General features: G+C 33.5%; 2 protein-coding genes and 1 pseudogene across 3 annotated transcripts; 2 read left to right on the top strand and 1 right to left on the bottom strand.

Moving 5' to 3' along the window:
• Positions 1–793: 793 nt before the first annotated feature.
• LOC108995712 (oligopeptide transporter 4-like) lies at positions 794–5,050 on the top strand. Its single transcript, XM_018971322.2, has 6 exons — positions 794–1,353; positions 2,221–2,318; positions 2,898–3,464; positions 3,701–3,953; positions 4,083–4,265; positions 4,372–5,050. The coding sequence occupies exons 1-6, from the start codon at positions 811–813 to the stop codon at positions 4,987–4,989; spliced, it is 2,262 nt and encodes a 753-aa protein (XP_018826867.1). The 5' UTR covers positions 794–810; the 3' UTR covers positions 4,990–5,050.
• A 1,019-nt stretch (positions 5,051–6,069) lies between these two features.
• LOC108995690 lies at positions 6,070–12,992 on the top strand (annotated as a pseudogene).
• A 1,850-nt stretch (positions 12,993–14,842) lies between these two features.
• LOC108995686 (MADS-box transcription factor ANR1-like) lies at positions 14,843–20,276 on the bottom strand. Of its 2 annotated transcripts, XM_018971302.2 has the most exons (8): positions 20,227–20,276; positions 19,828–20,067; positions 17,908–17,989; positions 17,032–17,093; positions 16,293–16,392; positions 15,784–15,867; positions 15,257–15,426; positions 14,843–15,113 (listed from the first exon to the last, which is right to left on the bottom strand). In XM_018971302.2, exons 2-8 carry the CDS (start codon positions 20,007–20,009, stop codon positions 15,098–15,100), a joined length of 696 nt encoding a protein of 231 aa, XP_018826847.1. In that variant the 5' UTR covers positions 20,010–20,067; positions 20,227–20,276; the 3' UTR covers positions 14,843–15,097. The 2 variants fall into 2 exon arrangements, with proteins under 2 accessions (XP_018826847.1, XP_018826848.1); XM_018971303.2 differs by lacking the exons at positions 14,843–15,113; positions 15,257–15,426; positions 15,784–15,867 and having other exon boundaries at positions 16,287–16,392.
• Between the last annotated feature and the right edge of the window lie 5,954 nt (positions 20,277–26,230).

Raw genomic sequence — 26,230 nt, 5'->3', positions numbered from 1 at the left:
ATAACGTTTAGCAACTAAAGCAACAATATCCATGAGTTTCAACCGACGTAATTTTTCTTCAAAATCATGTACACATCAAGATGACGTACGTTTTGATTCATCTTATTCTGATGGAGACTATTAATTTATGTGTTAATTTGTTTGAGTATATTGAGAATTGTTGTATAATTAGTACTAAAAGTTGAAGCCTTTTATATAGAATCTTTCTCGGAACGATACTATATTTGAGTAATGTTAAATATTATCGTAGAGGGCGTAAATATTACGTAATCTTTTTTAAAAAAATGAGATTCATTTTTAAAAATTTATTTATTTTATATGAGTTTATATTTATTTATTTTTTTTAAAAAGAATTGTACGACACTTATGTACTCCATAATTATAAATATCATTTCTTTTCTCTTATATCATGAAAAAAAAAAGTAACACTACCTCTAGTCAAACAATACGACAATAACATTCACACAGAGAGATTTGGATTCAAAATCCACCTCAATTCATCTCATCTCATCTCATCATTACAATTTTTTCAAATTTTTACACAAAATATAATAAACAATTTAATTTTTTCAAATTCTAAAATAACTTTATCAAATTTCCACACTAAATATAATAAATAATTTAACTTTTATTCTACTATTTATAAATTATCTCAACTCATCAATGAATCTAAACTTCTAATAAATGTCTCATGGACCATTAATAATATTCTATCCTATCCATTATTCATTAATGTTCTGTAATTAGTCGTTTGATCTATATAATCAAGACTTTTCTTGTGCACCTCCTGATCTCTGCTCTCCCTCTCCCATGGCCACCCTAGAAATTCAATCTCCGGATCCCACCACCAAACTCTCGAACCGGCCTGAAACCATTGCAGATAATTCCGTAGATGAAGATCATGAGCTGATCTCTCCGGTGGAAGAAGTCCAGCTAACCGTGACGAACACCGACGACCCGACCCTGCCCGTGTGGACGTTTCGGATGTGGAGCTTGGGCCTCATCTCATGCGGTCTCCTCTCCTTCCTTAACCAGTTCTTCGCCTACCGGAAAGAGCCAATCGTCATAACCCAAATCACTGTCTTGGTGTCCACCCTACCAATAGGCCGTTTCATGGCAGCCACACTCCCAACAACCCAGTTTAGAATACCGGGGTTTGGCTCTAGGTTGTTCTCCCTCAACCCTGGTCCGTTTAACATGAAAGAGCACGTACTCATTTCCATCTTCGCCAATGCCGGTACAGCATTCGGAAATGGTCCGGCTTATTCTGTTTACATCGTTGATATCATCATAGCCTTCTATCGCCGGAAAATATCGTTTTTGGCTGGTTGGCTTCTTATTATCACTACTCAGGTAACATGATATACTGACCGTTGGTCAATTAGTTGGATCATTGTCATCTTTACCAGCGCACCACCATGTTAAAATTTAAAAGCTTCGAGATATAATATATATATATATATATATATATATATGAATAAATATAAATAGAAGTCATTATTGAGAACATTCATTTTATATATATGATGTGACATCATTTAGACCACACATTTCTTTAAATGAGTGTTGGGAATAATCAACTAGAAGCAGTCATGCAGTGAGTGCAAAATGTGCACTGTTATAATGGCTTCTCTCTAATGCGCTACATCAAATCATATTATTTTATATGAGATCTGTGACTAAAATATTTATCCTTTCAATTATATATCATATTCACATTTTAATAATTTTTATTTAAATAATTGATGTGAGAGATACTTAAAAGATCGAATACACCGATTAGTATCATTAAAAACCGACAAATTTCAACTAAAAAAAGGGACAAATTTCAGAATAGCATTTTTATTTTATTTTAATGCGAGCAATTTATGATAATAACAAGGGACGTCTACATTTAATATAGCAGCAAGTAAGAATGTAATATCCGACGGGAAGATACTTTGGGATAGGTACTACCAAAAAGAAGAGTATTGGGTTAGTGAAGATGATTTGTAAATAATAATATAAAAGTGATAAAAATAATAATAAAATAATATTAAATAATAGTAAAAAATAATGAAAAATAAATATGCGATTCGGTGGGCCATTTCATTTGCCGGCCTTCTTGCATGTTAATGGTAGTGCAAGTTTCAAGACATTATTATTATGCTTAATTACTTATAGTTAATAATACGCACAAAATTAGTAAATATTATTCATTGGGTTTGGTTGGGTTTGCAGGTACTAGGATATGGTTGGGCTGGGCTATTGAGGAAGTACGTGGTGGAGCCGGCCCAAATGTGGTGGCCTTCTACTCTGGTCCAAGTCTCAATTTTCCGGTACGTAACTTTTGCATTCTTAGGTTCGGGAAAATGAAATGGTTTTATGTATAAAATATATTTTATAATAGTAATAATAAAAATTTTACAATCTAACGGAATATATCAAATTAAGTTAATTTATAAGTTAATTTTTATAAAATCTCTTGATCAAGTGCTTCTCTTTTAGATATAATATTCATTATCTTTTTAACCATATCATTTCACTATCTCAACAAATAATTGATAGATAAGTAAAATAAGATAAATCCCTCTTCAATCATTAAAATTTAAATATTGTAAAGAGAATTGCTACAAATACAAAGAGATTATATAAAGTAAACTCACAAACTGATGTGATTTCATAGAATCCGTTAGATCTTCTTTATAATAAAAGTAACTTTATAATCTTAACGTACCGTATCAAGCTACGTCAATTTATAGATTTATTTTTGTGTAATCACTTTATGGCTAAAGTAATTTTCATTTTTCTATAATAACATAACAAAAGACCAAAACTAGTAGTCCTAAACAAACCAACCCAATCACGAGCCTAATTTTCATGTCTAGCTAATACTCAATCAATACTGAAATTTTCAGGGCTCTGCACGAGAAAGAAGAGAAGCGCACAATCACACGGGGGAAGTTCTTCCTAATTGCATTAATATGCAGTTTTTCATGGGCAATAGTGCCGGGCTACCTCTTCTCAACAGTCACAAACATCTCATGGGTGTGCTGGGCATTCTCAAACTCAGTTACTGCCCAGCAAATTGGCTCAGGCATGCAAGGCCTTGGACTCGGAGCATTTACACTAGATTGGGCTGCCGTGGCCTCCTTTTTGTTTAGCCCCCTCATCAGCCCCTTCTTCTCCATTATGAACATCTTTGCAGGCTATGTTTTGATTGTCTACATTGCAATCCCCATAGCATATTGGGGGTTTAACTTGTACGGTGCTAATAAATTTCCCATTTTCTCTTCTGATTTGTTTACATCCCAAGGACAAGCATACAACACCACAATCATTGTCAATGACAAGTTTCAATTAGATCTAACAAAGTACGAGGAGCAAGGGCCAGTTCACATGAGCATGTTTTTTGCTCTCACTTATGGATTTGGCTTTGCCACTGTTGCTGCCACCCTTACGCATGTGGCCTTTTTTAATGGAAGGTAACCATAGAATATTCCTACATGAATATTATAAGAATTGGATAATGAATTTTATGATTTATTAAAGGTAGAATCTTTCAATGCTTTGAGTTCTTTTTATGTGTTTAAAATAAGGGGGAAAATGCAAACTACTGGTTATGTTTTCTATGTGTTTTGCTTTAATTGTAACAGACTACTATTTTAAAGTTTATGATTAAAATTATGTTGTCATTTTGATAAGAAAATCTAATCGACAGAGAAATTTATGAGCGATTCCGAGCTTCGTACATAGGCAAGGATGATATTCATACAAGGTTGATGAGAAGATACAAGGACATACCTTCCTGGTGGTTTTACTTGTTGCTTGCTGTGACACTTGCAGTTTCCCTTGTAATTTGCATCGTTTTGAATGATCAGGTCCAAATGCCATGGTGGGCACTCTTCTTTGCCAGTGCCATAGCCTTTACTTTCACCCTTCCAATTAGTGTCATAACTGCCACAACAAACCAGGTGATTGTGAAAAATTTTGCTAATTTCCCCTTCTTTATCAGTTTAGGGAGTAAACATTTGCATGTTCAAATATTCTACGTCAAAATTCTTTTACTTTTTCACTGATTTTGTGATGCTCTATATACACAGACACCAGGGTTAAACATAATAACAGAGTACATAATGGGTCTGATATATCCAGAAAGACCAATTGCTAATGTATGCTTCAAAGTCTATGGCTATATGAGCATGGCTCAAGCAGTGTCCTTCCTCAGTGATTTCAAGCTAGGACATTACATGAAGATTCCACCCAGATCAATGTTCTTAGTTCAGGTACAAATACTTCATACTTCCTTACTTCTTACATCATCATATGTAACAAGTACTGGTGAAATGAATCTACGCCAAAGACATTGATTGGTTTTATATGTATACCTAGTTTGTAGGAACAATTGTTGCCGGAACAATCAACATGGGAGTGGCATGGTGGCTGCTAAACTTCATTCATCATATATGTCAGCCACAACTCCTTCCTGCCAATAGTCCCTGGACATGCCCTAACGATCGAGTTTTCTTCGATGCATCTGTGATATGGGGCTTAGTGGGGCCGAGACGAATCTTTGGAACTTTAGGGAGCTATGAGGCCATGAATTGGTTCTTCCTCGGAGGTTTGATTGGTCCAGTTATCGTTTGGCTATTGCACAAGGCATTCCCCAAGCAATCTTGGATCCCATTTATTAACCTTCCAGTCCTTCTGGGGGCAACTGGAAATATGCCACCGGCAACACCCTTGAACTACAATTCTTGGGTTTTGGTCGGAATATTTTTCAATTATTTTGTATTCAAGTATCGAAAGCAATGGTGGCAGAGGTACAATTATGTTCTTTCAGGAGCATTGGATGCTGGGGTTGCTTTCATGGGAGTGCTACTATACTTTTCATTGGGCATGAAGGGAAAAGGTGTGACTTGGTGGGGTACAGGTGGTGAACACTGTGATTTGGCATATTGTCCAACGGCAAAGGGCATAGCGGTTGATAATTGTCCAGTACATCATTAATGCTTTGTATTTAACTTTTAGAGTAATAACTCATGTAATTTAACTTGAAAATGCATTCCAACCAACGTTACTCTCAACTTAAATTTGCAATAACTTATTGGAGGAAACTTCTGTTATTCATCATGTTGTCAGTATTTTTCATTTGTGGAAAGCGTGAGAGGAAAGCCTCTTAGGAGAACATATATAGCAGACTTCTTACGACGCCAATTGCCCCTGTGAGATTTTTTTCCCCTTGAGTGTTCATGAGAGTTGTGCTTAGATATATTCAATGTGAACATATAAAAGTCATTTATTTTCTAAAGTCATGTGGTCTGATTGATATAATCTACAGCAGTCTCTAAAATGGAGGCTGGAGTTTGAAACCTCCTCCCCCAATCCAAAAAAAAACATTTATTTAAGCCATATCTCAATTGCAACTACTGGGAGCAATTCATTGAAAGGTCACAAAGATGTCTCGAGGGCAAAATTTATGACATTCAATGTCATCTCCATTTGTGAATTTTAATTGCTAGATGTTTTTTCATATTACCAAGGTGTATATATATATATACACACACATGTAGGATTGTCTAGGATTCCTAAATATAACTAGCCCATAGACATCAAGTCAGATTATTTGATAGGTTTAATTTAATTAGCCTGATTGGACTTGATCATGCATTGAAATGATTGAACAATATTGTGGCCATCGATGTTTTTTAGTTGCTAAAGCAAATGACAAATAGAAAGAACAAAAGAAGCACACGAATCAAACATCCTTATTCAAACATAGGAGAAGAGAGGGAGAGAAAGTGAGCCCATAGGCATTACTCATTTGAAAGAGAAATCCACTTCGCAACTTTGAGGTCATCGCTTGTATGTTTGTTTTTTTCAATACTTCGGCTCACTTGATAAAATCTGGATATGTGCATTTTGAAACTACACAACTTTTCTAAAAATCACTTTGGGAAATCCTCAAAGCAAACCAACATGCCAAAATCGTACCTTGTTATATATTAATAAGTCAAATCTAATTAAACTCTCATCTTTCAAGTTCACCAACACCCACCTTTCACCTCCGCTTTACTTTTGTATCACTCAATGGGTACACTAGATAAACAAACATCAACCCCAAATACAATAGCCACCACCACTGCAAAATTCAAAGACCCAGAAAAGAACCACCTCTTTGATGTCGCTATTGGCAATGTGGACAAGGATGAGCTGCCTCCCATTGAAGAAGTCCGGCGAACCGTGGCCAACACCGACGATCATACCCTTCCCGTATGGACCTTTCCGGACGTGGTTCTTGGGCTTACTTTCATGTGCCCTCCTTGTTGGGTTTATGCTCCTTTTGGAGTCCCACACCGATGGGATTTGTAAAGGGAGCCAAGGCCCATGGCCTATAAATAAGAGGGTCTAGCTTCTTAGTTAAGTACACCAAATCATAAGCTTATTTAGTAACTTGTGACTCTAGTAAAATTCCTCTATTAGTCTTTTCTTGTAAAAGAGAAAGAGGTGAGAGTTAAAGTTTTACTAGTGGGGAAGCTTTGTGGGTGTCATTTGGAGTGAGGAGAAAAATTGTGTGATTGTAATAATTTTTCATATAGTGTATTTTCTTCTCTGGGTCTGGTGGTTTTTTCTCCTATTTTGGGAGTTTCCACGTAAATTCTTGTGTTGTTATTATTTCTCTGTTTTACTTCATATTTCACCAAAGGGTGGATCCTAGGGGGTGAATTTAGGAGGTCTAAATTCCCAACAAGTGGTATCAGAGACACTAGGTTCTTTTTGGTGGGTGGAGCTTTGGTGTGGTAGTGTAGATACGTACAGTCTAAGGAGGTTCTGTCTAGGAGATTGGTATTTAAGTGGTCCAGTGTGACCCTCCAATCTTTCCTGGGAACCTTGAAGTTCTGTCTAGGAAAGAATAATCTTTCCTGGGAACTTACTTAGTGAGTACCATTCATTTCTACGGTAAAATTCATCGAGGCAATGTCAAGAAGTAAGGTTTCAAATTCTATCCGATATGAGGTGGAGAAATTTGATGGGAGAATTAATTTTGGCTTGTGGCAAGTTCAAGTCAAGGATGTTTTGATTCAATCAGGATTACACAAGGCATTGAAAGGCAGACCAACCCCTGAAGTCAGCAGTGATACTAGCGTGACTGATCAAACAAAGAGCAGATCTGTAATGAGCGATGAAGATTGGGAAGATCTGGATTTGAGAGCAGCAAGTGCGATACGTCTGTGCTTGGCCAAGAATGTTCTTGCAAATATACATGGTATATCTACGGCAAAGAAACTCTGGGAAAAGCTAGAAGAGTTGTATCAGACAAAATGCGTCTCAAATCGGGTGTACCTAAAGGAACAGTTTCATACACTGCATATGAGTGAAGGTACGACTATTTCAGATCATTTAAGTGTTCTCAATGGTATTGTCTCTGAGCTAGAATCTATTGGAGTTAAAATTGATGATGAGGATCAAGCCTTGAGGCTCATCTGGTCTCTTCCATCTTCCTATGAACATATGAAGCCTATTTTGATACATGGGAAGGAGAAAATAATTTTTTCAGAGGTTACCAGTAAACTCTTTTCTGAAGAGAGAAGACTAGGTGGTGGAAGAAATGGTCCACCTGTGAATTTAGCAGTGGTAGTAGCTGGTAATGGGAAGAAGAAGAACTCCATGAAGATGAAAGTAGTCTGCTGGGGGTGTGGACAATCTGGGCACGTCAAGAAAAATTGTCCAAGAGGTGGAGCAGGTTCGGCAAGTGGCTCCAAGTCAGTAAATGGAGATACTGATAATGAAACTAACGTTGTGTCCCTCTCCATGGAAGACGATGTCTGTTAAAGGGATATGTACATCCTCATGGCATGCCATTAATTCCCAAAGTTGTCATGATAGAGGATGTGTTAATGTTAGCTGGTCCACAAATTTGCACACAAGCATTGGTTTGGCATTAATGTAGGGTGTGTGGTGGAAATTTATGTCGATGGCTGATGAACTTCCAGGAAAGCCAAACGTGGAAGTTGCACCATAATTTTTCAGCAATGTTATTTTTCGACATGAGCCGAAATTGAAATGCTTGGAATTGGTTTATTCTGAGTGGGTATGCTTTTATGGTGGAGCATGATAGCAGAAGCTATGAAGATCTTTATTGCGGTGGAGCGTGGCTGTGGGACCAGCCAAAGTCGCAAGGTGGAGATTGTTGGGTTTATGCTCCTTTTGGAGTCCCACACCGATGGGATTTGTAAAGGGAGCCAAGGCCCATGGCCTATAAATAAGAGGGTCTAGCTTCTTAGTTAAGTACACCAAATCATAAGCTTATTTAGTAACTTGTGACTCTAGTAAAATTCCTCTATTAGTCTTTTCTTGTAAAAGAGAAAGAGGTGAGAGTTAAAGTTTTACTAGTGGGGAAGCTTTGTGGGTGTCATTTGGAGTGAGGAGAAAAATTGTGTGATTGTAATAATTTTTCATATAGTGTATTTTCTTCTCTGGGTCTGGTGGTTTTTTCTCCTATTTTGGGAGTTTCCACGTAAATTCTTGTGTTGTTATTATTTCTCTGTTTTACTTCATATTTCACCAAAGGGTGGATCCTAGGGGGTGAATTTAGGAGGTCTAAATTCCCAACACTCCTCTCCTTCCTCAACCAGTTCTTCACCTATCATACCGAGCCCCTCATCATAACCCAAATAACCATCCAAGTGGCCACCCTCCCCATCGGTCGCTTCATGGCTCCTCCCAAAGACCAAGTTCCAAATTCCCAGGCTTGGATCCCAAACATTCTCAATCAACCCAAGTCCATTCAATATGAAGGAGCACGTCCTCATTTCCATCTTCACTAATGTTGGGACTGCATTTGGATCAGGGACTGCATTCGCCGTTGATATTGTCACCATAATCAAAGCATTTTATGGTCGCAATATCTCGTTTGTTGCTAGTTGGCTTTTTATTACCACAACACAGGTGAGAGTTATACTATGAATTTCCTATAATTTGTTTTAAGAGAGATGCAAATGTTATGACTGCTATCGAAAAATAAAATAAACAAAAGAAATGCCCAATTTATAAAAACTTATATTAAAAGAGCATTCACGTATCATTTCTCATAAAATTCTTTATAATTTAGTTAAAAAATACATTCCCTAAAATTTTTTCTTAAATTTGACTTATCTTTCAAAAACCTCCTACATCTCATTCTCTATCCTTTATCTATTTTATTAAAATAATATTTCTCTATTACTTATTTGTTATTTTTTTCTCTCACTTCTATTTACAAACTTAACTACTCAATATTTTTTCTTATATTTTGAACTATTACTCTAGTGAATATTTTAAACAAAAATTTAAATTATTATTTTGTGGATATGATAATATTTTTAAAATTAATTTTTAAAATTTTAGTAATTAATTAAATTATTTTTAAAATTATTATTTAAAACTATAACAAATATGTGTATGAGAGAAATTGTAGATGATTGGAAGATGAATTTATTTTATGTATTAGAATAAAATATTGATAGAAAATAGTTTAGGGGATGAATAATCATTCCTTATATTTGGAAAATTACTATTCATCCTCTAAATATTTTTCCTAAAATAGTGATTTGGATGTATGACGTATTTTGATCAAAACCGTAAAATAAATCTCAAATTATAAGAAATCGGTACTTTGGGGCATCGAATGTGAATGCTCTAACATCTCTTTTAAAACAAAATAGTTCTTAAATTAAATTATTACTTAATGACAATATTTATAACTAATTCAAAGCATGATTCACAGAAACATTATGTATAACATAAAAATTTGAGTGTAAAGTTAAAGAGTAATGATTTGTACAAGTCGGAGATAGATAAGTTATATACAGTTTTTTTTATATATAAAAAAATGAACTATACTATGAAAAAATGTAAAAAAGGACTCTTTATTTTTTAAAGAGCCTTTTTTTTTTTTTTATAAAAAAATCTGTACGAAATTTGTTTAAGCATTAACCAAAGTTAAATATTTGGTTCCACTACTAATTACATCAACGTTCTTTTTATTTTCAGTAAAAAGAAAACGAAGGCAGATTGATATATATAGTAACTTGGGACTTGGGAGTACGGTTGAGTTGTGTGCATTGTTCAGGTATTGGGATATGGTTGGGCTGGGCTATTAAGGAAGTACGTGGTCGAGCCTGCAGATATGAGGTGGCCTGGCACTCTCGTTCAAGTTGCACTTTTCCAGTGCGTAAAAATTAAGATTTTATTATATTCATACACTATAAGGTCACCAAGATTATTTATTTTCTTCCTTACTTTATAGCATTCCAAGATTTTTGAAACTCAGCAATAAGCTTTTAGTGTCATGAAAAGCTCAAGATGCCTCCGAAGTGCAAATTAAGGACTTCGGAGGCATCTTGATTTTCAATACTTGCCCTTTTGCAGGACTTTGCATGAACACGACAACCAGCGAAATTCACGGGGAAAGTTCTTTCTGATTGCATTGATTTGCAGTTTCATCTGGTACCTGGTCCCAGGGTACCTTTTCTAAACACTCACAAGCATATCATGGGTGTGCTGGGTATTCCCCAACTCTGTCACAGCCCAACAGCTAGCTTCAGGCATGAGAGGCCTCGGACTCGGAGCCCTCACACTTGACTGGTCTGTGGTGGCATCTCACTTGCTTAGCCCCCTAGTCAGCCCTTTCTTTTCCATCGCCAACGTTTTTGCAGGCTATGTATTGGTCATCTACATTGCCATCCCTATAGCATACTGGGTATTTGACATGTACAATGCAAGTAGATTTCCTATTTTCTCGTCACATTTGTTCACATCCCAAGGTCAAATATACAATATATCAGATATTGTCAATAACAAGTTTGAGCTAGATTTAGGTAAGTATGAGGAGCAAGGGAGGATTCATTTGAGCATGTTTTTTGCTCTCACTTATGGCTTTGGATTTGCTGCAGTCGCATCCACCCTCACACATGTGGCTTTTTTCAATGGCAGGTGTGCGTGTGTGTGTGTTCCTAGTTGATTCTACAGCTTGTAAAAAAGTCATGTTTTATGTTTCCTTGGTGTCCTTCGTGTATTATATTTGTGAAGCCATGATTTTTTCTAGTTATGTTAGAAAGTACTTCTTAATTCATGCACAACCATGTACGTGGACAGGAAAATTTATGAGCAGTATAACGGTTCTTATAAGGGCAAGGAGGATATCCATACCAAATTGATGAGGACATACCTTCCAAGTGGTTCTACATATTGCTTGGTGCGTCGACACTCGCAGTTTCCTTAGCACTCTGCATATTTTTAAATGATCAGGTTCAAATGCCATGGTGGGGACTTCTCGTTGCCGCAGCAATTGCCTTTATTTTCATTCTTCCAATCAGCATCATAACTGCCACAACAAACCAGGTTATTGAGATAATACTTCTTTTATCTTGCAGCAAGATGGCCTAACCAGTTGGCCGGGGTCATGCAAGCCGTGTAATACCAGGCTATATATATAATTTACTTTTTCTTGTTACATAAAACTCAAAGAAAACCACTCTTTTTTAATGATCATATTTCTACAATTCTGAATAAGGCCAAACAACTAGATATTAATTATATATTAATGTTAGGACAAGTACTCCACCTAGATGAATGAGTATCACATGATTACCAGAGTATTATTTAAGCTTGTTTTAACATAATCGATCTTCTCTAGCTAGCTAATTCAAGCATTAATATAAGCACATGTTTCAATCCCTCATATTTACATAAAACCTTTAATTTTGCCGTCAACAATTTGATGCTCTATATACAGACACCAGGGCTAAACATTATCACAGAGTATGCAATGGGTCTAATATACACAGGAAGACCAATAGCCAATGTTTGCTTTAAAACCTATGGATATATGAGCATGGCTCAGGCTGTCTCCTTTCTCAGTGACTTCAAGCTAGGACACTATATGAAGATTCCTCCAAGATCAATGTTCTTGGTTCAGGTATAATATTTCTCCTTCCTGCTACTGACAAGTCAAAAGAAATAACCATTCACCTGACATTGACTTTCGTTGTTAAGAGAGAAGACCTTGCTAGCGTTTGTTAATTTGGAAAGATCTTACTAATTTGACTTTAATGGGCAATAACGTATAGTAGCATACAAAGTTGAAATATATAGAAGTTGAGAATGTCGAATCTTTAATGTCAATATCCTTCTTTCAACCTCCAAGTCGTCCCATTCAACTACTAAGCAAGGTGTACTAGATGAGTACGGGATGGGATTTCATCTAACTTCACTGTATTAGAATGACAATTCAGATAATTTTTTAACTCTCCATGAGTATCTGTATGCTAGTTTTGCTCATATTCTAAAAATCATTTCTGAGAAATTTTGTTCCATTGTCGTACTGTTGGTGTGCATGTACCTTTCTAGTTCATTGGAACAATCTTGGCTGGAACCATCAACCTTGCAGTGGCATGGTGGTTGCTGTACTCAATTGAGAACATATGCCGGGATGATCTCCTTCCCTCTGACAGCCCCTGGACATGCCCATCGGATCGAGTCTTCTTTGACGCATCCGTTATATGGGTTCTGGTTGGACCAAAACGGATATTTGGGACTCTTGGAAATTATGGGATGATGAATTGGTTCTTCCTCGGAGGTGCAATAGGACCATTTATTAATGTTTGGATATTACATAAGGCATTTCCTGAGCAAAAGTGGATTCCCCTTATTAATCTTCCAGTCCTTCTGGGAGCAACTGGCCTGGATGATGCCTCCAGCAACTCCAGTGAACTACAATGCATGGATTATTGTAGGAACAATTTTCATCTTCCGTTACAGAAAGGAGTGGTGGGATAGGTACAATTACATTCTTTCAGCAGCTTTGGATGCTGGGGTGGCTTTCATGGGAGTGCTACTCTACTTAATTTAAAGTGGGCATGCAGGAGGGGAAAGGTTTGACCTGGTGGCCGGGTACCGATGGCGAACATTGTCCATTAGCAACATGTCCAACAGCCAAGGGCATAGTGGTCGATGGTTGTCCACTAAACTAACTTTTTGTGTGTGTGTGTGTATATATGCATGGAGTACTAGACAAAGGTGGGGATTAACTATATCCCTTAATACTTCAAATTGTACGTACGTGCATGTATATATATATATATATATATATATATATATATTGTAAAGATCATTCGATTTTACCCTAATTGCAACAAATCTGAGTACTCAACTGAAGCTTCATTCAATTCTCTCCGCCTCATGCACTACTTATATTTCGTTGACTTATCGATTAGTATGCTATTATTTATTATTTGAAAGGGAAATTAAACGCCTTTGCACCAATGTTAATGTTTGGGAAACTTACTTGTTGCTTGAGTGATAGAAAAGTACTGAAGCTATAAAAATATTGGAGGCACCGCGCGAGGCCTGTTAGAAAAAAAATAAAATAAAAAAGTTAAAAATCAAGATATAAGATTTAAATGATTCGGTATAACGTGTCAACGTACACACAACTGTAAAAATTTTTTTATTTCAAATGATAAGCAAATATATATAATTTGGTGTCCGTATAAGAGAATAATATTAATACAATATATAGTAAATTAATCTAATCAAGGAATCGGTCAGATCATCAAGAACCAAAATAGATAAAAAGATTTTGGTGCCTGAAAGTATACAATAGCTAGCATAAACATGAACTGCTTAATTGATTGAATATTGGTTGAGATGGGATCAGGTCCATAAGCTGCATGATTTGTAAGCTGGACATAGGAGATCAGCATGTTTCCAAGCATGATAAGTTGGTAGTTTAATTTGAGACTTTCGGCTTTTATCTTTGATTACGTACTATCATCGGAGACATTAATGCATGTTGGAAATTAATTAAGCATCTGATCTCTGTTATCAACTTATTAAACCTCTTTAACCAGCCCACTGGGCCTTTTCAGAAACTCCAGATGACCAAGGAATGCATCTTTCTGCGCGCGCTAATTAAACACATGACATAATTAACTAGCTAGGGTCCTTAATTAATTAGGGATCGGATGTCGTCTGCTAAAATAAGTCATGTGTGGGTACTCACAGTATATTTCTGCTGGGTGCCAAAGCTAGCTAGAGATGCCAGCCTTCGTTCACACACATGCAAATCATTTCTTGGCCTTGTCCGGCCAGTACGTAGTACGTACTAGCTTGCAAGTGCCACAGAATCTATTTTATAAGTTAATTAATTACGATAAATACACATGATGCCACAGAATCGTCCCATAAATAATCAAAAATTCTGTTCATGTGACGTTGCTGATCGCGTCAATACAATATATATATATATATCTCAACTTGGTCGCGTCAATACAATATATCTCAAATTGTACGTACAATTTAATTTGTAATAACTACATGAATTACTCATGATTCTTCAAAACGCCGATCGACCGCCTAATTTATTAATGGTACGTACGTACCGTACGTACATTGCAATCAATATTGCATGCTTTTGTGGCCGGCTTGGACATCTCGACTTTACAAGTACACTCATGATCATATGGCGGCTTTAAAAATGAAGCATGCAGCTTAATTTAGAAAAACCAGAATTCTATTTTTTTATTTAAAAAATAAAATAGTTGACTTTCATCTTCTAAAAGATCAGATTGAAATTTTGACCAAACAGATACACTGGTACGTACCGAAATTATCAGTATTATAACCAATAGTACTACAATTGATTGATCATGACAAATGTTGACAGCTAGCTAGCTAGAACAACACGCACGCGAACCATGAGAAGCATGCCACGCACGTACGTACCAGTAGTACCATTTAAATAGTTCATTAATTTGTTTGATCGCGACAAATTTTAAGACATGAGCTAGAACATAATTAATATATATATACAAGGCAGGCAAGTGCAATCTTTCCCACATTATTGTGTAGATTTTACATAGATAGTGGATAATAATATCTTGCGGCAAGCTTCATACATATATAGAACATAATTCGCGTACACCGAGCTTCATAAAAAAATATGCTTAGTTTATCGATCGTCGAATCTCAGTACTGTTGGAAGCTTGATTTTTCCACTGTCGGCAAATTGCTGATGATGCTATAGTACTGACGGATAGGCATCCACTGCATGCAGCTCTCAAAATGGAATTAATTGCTAGTGTAGTTGTAATCTGTTTCAATTTCGAGGACCCGTTAATGGATTATTTAAACACATGAAGTAATAATTGCTGTAATGATCTTGACATGGTGTATATATATATATATATGTAGCATGCATGTTGGCATTTATATGTATTGAGGAGATCTATAGTACCCTAGTTCCATTGTCCAGCTTTCTGGTAGTACTTCGTTGTTTTGAGGCTGCGGCTGGCTCAGCTGGAGATGGAGTAGGGGTGCGTGCAGATCGAAACCTTTGCTGATAGTGTATGCAGGAGCAACACGATTTCTACTTGCAGCTTCGTTCACTTCCCTTGCTTTATAAACCTAATTAAGGTAAAGATTAGCCTCTTTTTTAAGCTAATTATAATTGGGTAGAAGATCGATATATATATATATATATATATGTGTATATCTATATATATAATTCCTTCACCTTCTCTTGTTTCAAGATAAATACCATGCATGCATGGACCCTGCAGATCATGTATATCTAGCTTATTAATTGGTGTTCAATTTCGTTCTTTCTTTCCCCCTCTGAAGCTAGGCTAGCTCTTCATGTATGTACGTACTAAAATATTGAAAGAAATACAAAGAAGAAAAGATCAAATGGTTTAATTTACGGATCGATATTGCATAATTGTATATGGTTATCTGGCCTCTAGATCATCAATATATACGTACCTTCATTTTCAATTCCTCGTTTTCTTTGCGAATGAGGTTTATCTTCTCGTAGAGTTCTAGATTCTCCTGTTGAATGAGGTTTCCCTACAATGATATGAAGGAAAGTTAGCTTATGAATTAAGTGGAATCGGCAGCAAAGCCTGAACTAGGGGAAAGAATGCAGCCTTTTTTTTTTCCTGGAGAACCTTGATCTGGTTTAGTTCTTTTATGGAAAATACTTTAGATATAAAAGTATTACACAAAATTAATTCACAAACTAGTGTAGCTTGATTAGAGTCTAAAGTTACTTGTAAAGTACATCTAATAAATCTCACAAAACCATATCAGTTGTAAATTGATCTTGTATAATTTCTTTATATATTTAGCAGTTCTCTTCTTTTATTTGGTCAGTAAATATTTCTCCTGCAAAAAAGAATACCTACGTGAAGGTTCAAAGTGTGTGCTATCTATTCGTGGAATTTTGAATTGCTGGATTAAATCGTAAGTACTAAAGGCTAATATTCTCATACTTTCTTCTCTCGAACACCCTTCAAGCTCATTTCCAGCTGAGTTTCTAGGTTTTGTAGATCTTCAATTCTCAGACTAGAAAGTTCTTCGCCCATCAAGTGCCTGCATGCATGCATAATAGTTTCAAGTACTGTAGGTTATATACTGAAAGGAAATAATTAGTGCTAAATTAACACATTTTAAGTTTTACTACAAAAGTCTTACAACCCGTCAAATCATGTTAATTATTAACTTATTTGTGTCAACATGACTTGCTGTTAGCTAGCAGGTTGGAAGATGCCTTTGAAGATGATTCAAGTCATCCTCGTCGTCATACCCATGCATGCTGATCATCACCTGCATCCGCTCTAGTCATGACTACTCAACCAGAGGGAGTACTAGAGAATGAAAGAGGTCAATACGTACGTGTCCTTGAATCTACGCTTCTAGCACAAATTAAGCTGAGCCTAAAAGTTTGACTTGGCCACAGGAGGCCGTGCATTTTTAGCTAGCCGGGGCTGGAGGGAAGCAAATGAAGGGAGGTTTTATGGCTGACCAAACAAGCGAAAACTGAGTTTAGGCTGAACTTAATTTAGTTGAGGTTAGGCAGCCTGGAGCTGTGAGTGTAATTCTAGATATGGTTTGAACACAAGTACTTGATACAGGCATGCATTTCTTTCGCATTAATAGTTTCCAATTTGAATGTTGATATGGTTTGTTTGATATTCATTTTATTGAGCTTGAAATGACTGATCTACGTACCTGTGGCAATCTTCCATGAACTGCAGTTGTTGCCTCGAGGCTGCTGCCTCCCTCTGCCAAAACTATGACGCATGCAGTAGATATTAGTCTATGGAATATGGATCATAATGATCGTCTCATTTTTAAGTCATGTAATAAGACTGCATGACTAAATATATCTTTCCTTTTATTCTTTATTTAGAAGACGTACGGCATGATGCATGCATGACCAAATCATTTAAACACTCTCATGAATACTCATGTACAAACATATATAGCAGTTAATTAATATATATATATATATATATATATGAGATGAGATAAATTGCTACAGTCACAACAAAATTTTATAAAAATAAACTTACAAACGGATATAACTTCGTTTGATACATACGTACATTCAATTTACTTTGCAACAAAAATGGCTTTAATTAACTATATTAGTTAAACAGTATATTTGAGTATATGTTTATATATGAATGGCTGGCATGGAAAGTGAGTTAAAAGCATATAACGTGCAAGCTGGTAATTATTAACCTGCAGTACTAGATCGACGGTGATTTACAAGTTAATTACTTTATCGTCGGTTTGTTGCTTTTTTGTAGTCGTGGATCATAAAACAAGAAATATAATACTACATATAGTTATGGAGTTTAAAAGTCGTACAATTGTTTTGAAAAAGAGTAAGATCTACTATTAAAAAGTTAATTTTTTTTTATATAGATTCCATATTTATTTACTTTTTTCAAAATAATTACATAATACTCGTACATTCACAACTACAACTATCATTTCTCATAATAGTATACATATGCATGCCTATCGATTATTAATTGACGCATGAACTTGTGGAGCTAGGAATATGCATGTGGTCTAGGCATGATCAATATTAATTACCTTGACTTCCATATTAGCAGGATTGTACTGCTGGTCTGCTTTCTCTTTTTCTTTGATGTAACGCCCAACAACAGATTTCATGCTGAAAATATACATTGGGCAGCATTATCATCATGATAATCAAAGTAACCTTCTGCAGATCACATTTATAATAACAGAGAGAAAGAACTATATTTCTCATTCTTCATTGTCACAAGACTAAATATATATCATACTATATATCACAGATGAAAGCACTATAAATTAACTAATTTTGTTGGGTTAATGTTAAAAAATTGAGGAAACAATTAGATACATGCATGCTGGCTAGTACGACTGTCGTTGCTGGGTAATTAAAATCTTGGTTACTATATATCCAGTGGATATAAATTGGTTTTGATTACTATCTCCCTATTCATGATGTGTTATCGATCAATCTGGCCTTAAATGTGTCTGCGCGCGTACCAAAGTGATCTGATCAATCCAAAACTCTAGAGTTTAATTAAAGAGAGATATATATAGAGATAGACATAAAAAATGGATTTTATATATTTATTAAATTTTTAATATTGTCTAAGAGATTTTAAGGAAAATTGTACGGTATACTCTTCAAATTAAAGGATATTGGTGCAATATAGAGTACTTTTGAACTTTTGCATGCAAATATTGGAACCTAGCTAACTGAAAAATTCGAAAGCATTGAACCAAAAACGAAGGATAAAATTAAACTACATGCATATCTCCCTTTTTTGAAATAATCTTTGTTTTAAACGATTCATGCATGCATGATTTGCTATCATGGTCATCGATTCCAATGGAAATATACTATGGTGGTTACTGTTGTGATTAGAATTAATGTTTTGTCGGACTTGTAATATATATATCAATTTGATTCAGCGTAAGTACTTACCAATTAATCATCTATCCAATCTCTTGAATTTTCTCTTAATTTGTATTGTATATAACCTTTTGTTAAAACAATCTTACAAATATAAAATGCAAGCTGGTTTCGAGGAATACCAAGAACAGCTAGCATTATTATAGAGATGATCATGCTTTTCGAAATCAGCATTAGTTTATTGACAACATCATGAATAAGTACTGTATGATGAAAGAAGATATATTTTTTTCTGAAATAAAACAAAAAAAATATTCTTATAATATCAAAACCTGAAATGAGTCTATTTCTAGACATAATTATCAGATATATATATATAAACACACACACATACACACATACATGATATAGAGACAAACACACATGACAAGCACAAATTACAGATTGACCATCTGCGTCGAAATCAAGATTTACTTTTACTTCTCCACTTATATATATATCATTCTAAAGTACTCTAGTCCATCCATTTTTGTCAAACCAAAACAGATGTGGAAACTTGGATCTTCTCTAGAAAATTAGTAAAAGTTTCACCAGCTAAACTGAAAATGTCCCTATCTAATAAGTAATGAATTTTATTACTCCAAGTTAAACGAACTAGCTGGAAGCTGTTTGATTCCTCGATATTGAACTTGAACAGAAGTAATATCTTAAAATTCCAAAAGTCTGTTTCTTTGTTGAAACAAGATCGATGGTTTCTTGGAATAAATTAGCTTACGGGTCTTCAAGGTTGAAGTATATAGATGCATGTCAATTTTCAAGGTTCTTCAAAATGAAAGCATGCTTAATATAATATGTTAGCATAATCCACGTCAGTACTATTTCTCCGAATGATCAGCAGCACACCTTATTTTTATTATTTTTATTAATAAATGCCTAAAAAAATATATAATTTATCTGTAAAATGATGATTTATGTTGTAAAAGAGCTAATCAAAAGAAACACACAAACAAAAGATTGAGAAACAAATGTAGGTAGAGAAACTTAAATCGCTTATGAATTATTAATGATAAATATGTAAAACTTTATTGATCAGAGAATGAAACCTTGTGCTAGCATAGTCGTATAGCTTGTCGGTGCTGGAGAAGACAATGACCCCAACTTCTGCATCACAAAGGATTGAGAGCTCCTTGGCCTTCTTAAGCAACCCTTTTCGACGCTTTGAGAAAGTCACCTGCCTGCTTGTGGAATTATCAATCCTTTGGATTGCTATCTTCCCTCTCCCCATCGATCTGACCTTCCTTCTCCGATAATCCTCGGTGTTTTTTCCTCGTTTCTTTTTTCGGCTGGATCGGCATAAAAGGAGATTATAAATGGTTCGATACCTTAATAATCAATAAGAAAAGAAAAGGAGAGAAGAAAACTCTCTGCTAAAGATAACAAATGATCTGCAAACAATAATAATAGTGAAGGAAAGCAAGATGCAGATGCAAAACTGAGCTTACTTGTCTGGATCTTCAATGGAGGACGAGGAGGAAGGAGAGACGAGGAAGAATCCCAAATAATTAACCTGAGATGTGCTATCTGGTGCGAATTTTTATTCTTTATATGGAAAGTTGGGGAGTGGCCATCCCTAAGGAAGTAAACCTTTGTCGGTATTTATTTTTGGAAATAATTTAGCTGTCCTGTGTACCCCAAGTCCACCAAATGGTTTCAACGATTGGCTGCTACGTGTACTCACGCGAGTGTTTAAAAAGAATTGTACTCGCTCAGTTGAGTTGACAATTTCGGGAAGAATCTATCGAAGGAGTGTGAAACGCTGTGACCGCTTCCGGATCAGAGTTGGGCGTCTCAGAGACAGATTGCTATGGACAAGTGTCGACACCACGAAGCGAGTGTTTCGTAGCTTTATGGGACGAGTGGGGAGAGATCGGGATTCCTCGTACCTGGATTATCGGACTCGTGGAAAAATTAGAAAGGATAATGCTACGGACGATATTTCTAACCAAGACAACTGACCGACAAGTATGAATGCATTTTTTTATTTTTTTATTTTAAAATAATAAAAATATCAATTCATTAATAATTACTTTTTTATCATTAAATTAAAAAAATAAAAATAAAACTTATAATCGATTAATTTTATCAATCAATTTTATAAGTCTAGGTAGTATTTTTCAAGTAGAAAATGAAGGTGGTCGCATCCTGTAGATTGCTGACAGGTGTTTTCCAAAACCGAGGGCGCTTTTCTTCCATTTTGGGGTATTCTTGCTGCGTTTTTAAATTTTGGACCACAAAAAGTCAAAACCCTATCAATAACTCACGAATTAATGCCAGAGAAGTGTACAACATAAATAAACTTTACAAAAACAAAAAAAAATTATAAATTAATGTGAATTGGTGTAATACGTTATTTTAATTTTACAATTTAATAAAAATAAATTTATAATTTAATATACTATATCAAATAATGTCAGTTTATAAATAAATTTTTGTAGAATTTTTTTATGAATAAAAAGTATTTCTCTTAAAAAAAAAAAGACAATATATGTCAATATATCATGTCCACTATGGGTATGGTACAAGCAAAATACACTAGATTATAAAAATTTTGACTATTTATAATTGTAATAAACATAGACATGATATCATGCAAACCTCATTGTATTTAATGTTGGAACCTTCACATTAACCACGTGCAACATTTAATAAAGTAAAATCTAGTACTTTTGTAACATTTATCTCTTTCCAAATGGTAGGAAGTGTTTAAATAAATAAATAAATAAAATTGTTAAGAATTTCAATATCATGTATACATGATGATCATTTTACTACCAAGTTTAGTTGGATCCAAATTAAAGCGATTGTGATTAGTTTTAAGGCTTCATTATGAATTCAAAGATGACGCTCCCGGGCCCACATCATGTATATTTTTAGGAATAATTAATTTTAGCAGGGGGCCATCAGGCCTATTTTTATAGGATATATAAAACTGATGATCGAGTTTTGAATATCGTATGCTCCAATATTTAATTATTAGTTGTGTAGGGCTCAAGATCATGATTTGTATAAAATATTGTTTAATAATATTAATGTTTGTTTCGATTTAGAATATATATATATATAGTACATGAATGAATTATTAAGATTCCTATAGCGTACGTATTAATTTAGATGGATGAACATCTGAATTAATGATATTGCTTTCTTCATGATCAGTTAAATACTATAGCAATAATTGTCTTCTTCAGTACGACCCAATACAGTTTTATATATATATAGTCATGGGGTGATCAGATTGATGTCGGGTGCATGCACCATGTTTTTTCTATATATAATTATATATGTATGCCAAATTTAATTAATTACAATGTACTGATCATGAGTGAATTACTTAATTCTGAAATTATAAGCTAGGGAAAAAAAAAAAATATATATATATATATATATAATGAAAAGGTTACTAAAGCTAGTTGCATGTAAATTAAACTATATATTGACCATGTAATTAATTAATTAAGTGGCATTAATTACAGTACATACATGATTAACTTTGTTGACAGCGTGGTAAGATGGCCTGCCTGAATTAATTTTCCTGATTAATGTATGTTGTTAATTTATTATAACCAATTATATATATAACCTTCTTTAATTTCTTCAGAAAAAAGTGGGAAATTAGCAAATTAATTGCGTTTCTAACGGCCTCAAATAATGACATTAATGGAAATTAATTAGTACTGCATGCACCCACAAGTACCTTAATTTGGAATTAAGCTGATCGATCCGGTATTAATTCTTAATTTTGACGCTGCTAGAAGTACTAATATAATTAATTAGGATAATGTAGTACTTTTGACATGTCACATGATTTATATATATTGATGACTCTCTCTTTTTTTGGTAAGTACTAGTACTACATATGGACTCGATTGAGTCCTTAATTGCCGTGGAATAATAGTTATTCCTTCTCAAATATATATGCTTAATTTGTGGGTCCAGCCTTAGGTGCATATATATATGGATGTCGTTTGGATTCTGCATGTTTCCAAATGGTTGGCCAAATAATCTGCTAAAGTTTCATAATTAATATTGAAGCTAATCATTATCGAAATAGCTAGCTAGCTAGCTAGGGCATGAGTACTACTCGGAGGAGTTGTGGCCCAAATTAAATATAGATGGAGAGATTTCATAATCAAGCTGATTAATTCCATGCGAATAGGGTGGCATGCATGCATGATCATCGAATTGCAGATGGTTTGCATGAGTTGGCTAACCGAATATATATATATATATATATATATATATATATATATGAAAATATTCTAGTCACAAAGATATTACATAAAAATAATTTTACAAACTGAAGTGGTTTGATATGATTTGTTAGATTATAAAATTACTTTTATTATAAAGTAGATTTAATAGATCAGATGAAACTACATTAATTTGTGAGATTATTTTTATGTAATTCTTTTTTTAGTGTAACAATACTCATAAATATATATATATATATATATAAATGAGTTATTACGTACGTACAATACTACGTACAGGCAGGCTTCCCCAACAACAGAATTATACCTTTAAGATCGAAGGCATGATGATCATCCTTTTCAATACCTTAAATATTAAGTTCAGAATCTATCTAGATCTATATAAATATATATATATATATATATATATATATATATATATATATAATAGGGTTCCACTGCGCCCTTAATTAAATTAATTATATCATGAGGATGGAGGCATGCATCAGCTCTCTCTAATTCCATTAATTTAATTAATTTGTTTTATAATATATTGGTAGTCACCCCTACTAGTGCTCGATCGATTAATTACCAGGAGACTAATTGATGAAAGAATTATTATTTAGGAAAATGTCAAATTTAGTATAAAAATCTTACAACCAGCTTTATATGATCATTGGTAACACATCACCAATATTGTAATATATATGCATGGTTTGACTTAATTATTATGAGTTTATAAGGCTATGTATATTGTGAAAATTATAGTACCTCATGATCTAATATTATTATGAGATCTTGATGTATTAACGTTTCTATTCCAACTCGAAAACTTAAATATATAAAAGATTCACAATTTTGTCATCAGGTAAATCATGATGAAGAAAATATTAAATACTCATTAAATATTATTCATGCATGAGATCATTCACTTTTGATGTTGATATTATCGTTTATATTCTAAAATTTATGATGATAATTGACACTTGCACTGTTTATTATTATTATTTTTTATTATTTTTTTTAAGAAAAATATCATCATTTATTTATTAAAAAAAACTTATATCTATGACCGGATACATTTGAAGATATCCTCATATCAACCATTTGGAAGTACTCCATTAGTACACCATTGGACTGGTCTGAATTTCATTACTGCTGATACTCTTTATGAATAAATCTCTAAAAGACAACACTCTACATAAATAAAAACTCAATCTTACTCTTCAAAAAAATGGAAAACTCAAGTACTTCTACGGACAAACCGTCTAAGAGATGAGTTCTATTTTTTATTTTAACTATATAATAAAAAAAATAAAAGAAAACAAGAATAAAAAATGATGGATTACAATTTAAACAAACCTCGAGCTTCATTTGAGGCACCAAACGCATGCAATTTTTAATGTCATCCCTATTGTTAAGCTTTCTCGGTAATCTTATGTTTCGGTTGGTGTTTAAGGAAACATCTAATCTTTTTTCACGTGGGATTAGGCAGTTACAACTCATGACTCTCTGGTTCGTAACATTGGCACTCGAGCCTTAACTCATAAGAAAACTGGCATATATATGTTTATAGCTAGGCTGGCCATTGAGCTCATGAATTGATATTGGTAAAATAACTTGGATTCAATATTAAAGTAGTTTTTATTTATAATCCAATATTAAAGTAGTTAATGATTATTCTATAATTAAGTTTGTAAAAAAAATTTGTAAGTTTCTAATTTATTATATTATGCATTGGGTTTCTCAAATTATTAATTGTTTTATTTATCTCCGTTAGTACTGTAATATCAAATGAAAACTGAATTCTGGCCTAAAAATTGCGGCAGCATCTCCAAGAAGAATAAAAAAATAAAAAATAAAATAAAATAAAGGCCAGATAAAAAATAAGAAATGATAAAAATAAAAAAAAATAATTTTATTTATCAACCTCACATACACACTAAACACTTCACTTTTTTTTATTTTTTTTTATTTTTCTTATAATAAATATATGGTGTATGGATGATAAGTAGAATAATTCAATTAATTTAATATAAATAAAAAATAATAAAAAATAATTTTAAAATATATAAAATATGAAGTGTGGATGAATATCATCCCTCAACCAAAAATACCTCTTTTGATAGGGTAGCTAGCTACGGTGCGTGGGGAGTGCAGACCACCCGAGTGAGTGGCTCGCAACTTTCAATTTTAAATATTCTCGTTTATTTTTATAATTATTTACATCTTATTTTATTTTATTTAGTTATTATAATTTTTTTAAGTTTTTATATAAAATAAAATAAATAATTTAATTTTTTTTAATTTAAAAATAAAAAAAATATTCTAATAATATTTGATTTAACTTCTAATTTTTATCTCAACTCAAAAAGAAAAAAAAAAAAAACCCTATATATCATTCATCACGAGTCTAACGAACTTTCGTTGATTCGATGCAATTAAAAGTTATGCTTTATATATATATATATATATATATTTATTTATTTATTTTGATTATATTACAAGTTTTCATAATCATGATCAGTTTCCTGCTAAGAGAAATAGTTTTTTTTCCCCGTACAATTTACGCATTACTTTTTATTTTATTTTTTTGGGGAGTGACGGATGATATAAATCGTTAATTTATGCGGATTAAAAACTATAATATATATTAGCTAGTTATAATAATAGCAACTTGCCAACTTATTTTGTCCTGAATTTAATTAATTAATTAATTAATTACTTTAATTCATGATTTGAGTTCATCATTTTAGAGCATACGCTAGCTACGTACGGGTCCATTATTCTTGTCGTTTACTTAAAGAAAACGAATTAGAAAATATATATATACGCTTCTGTTGTAACAACGAATTAAAAACAAAAAGGAAGAAGAGATAGGATAAGATTAAAAAATAAAAAAAGAACCAACTACCTCGTCACAGGGTGGGTTTTGAAGGACAGAGATATATATATATATATATAATATAATATAAATAATGCTAATATATTTTTTTATTTTATTCTCTTATTTTGACCATTCATATATTTAATTTTTTTTAATTTTTTTATTCTTAATAGTTAAGAAAATAACCATTAGTGTATTAATATATATTTTTTTTATTTTTTAAAAATGTTTAAATTATATGTTTAAAAAATATTTTTTTGTTCTTATATATTACCCTACTTAAAGAACAAATCAAGGGGTTGGAGTACGTAGTAATTACTGCTTCTCCACTTGCAATGGTTCTTTTGACTCAGAGAGGTCCCCCAGAGT

The sequence above is a fragment of the Juglans regia genome, chromosome 16, assembly GCF_001411555.2.
Source record: "Juglans regia cultivar Chandler chromosome 16, Walnut 2.0, whole genome shotgun sequence".
Lineage (NCBI taxonomy): Eukaryota > Viridiplantae > Streptophyta > Magnoliopsida > Fagales > Juglandaceae > Juglans > Juglans regia.
Note: the sequence above shows the minus strand (reverse complement) of the source record. Positions and strands in the feature narration are given on the sequence as shown.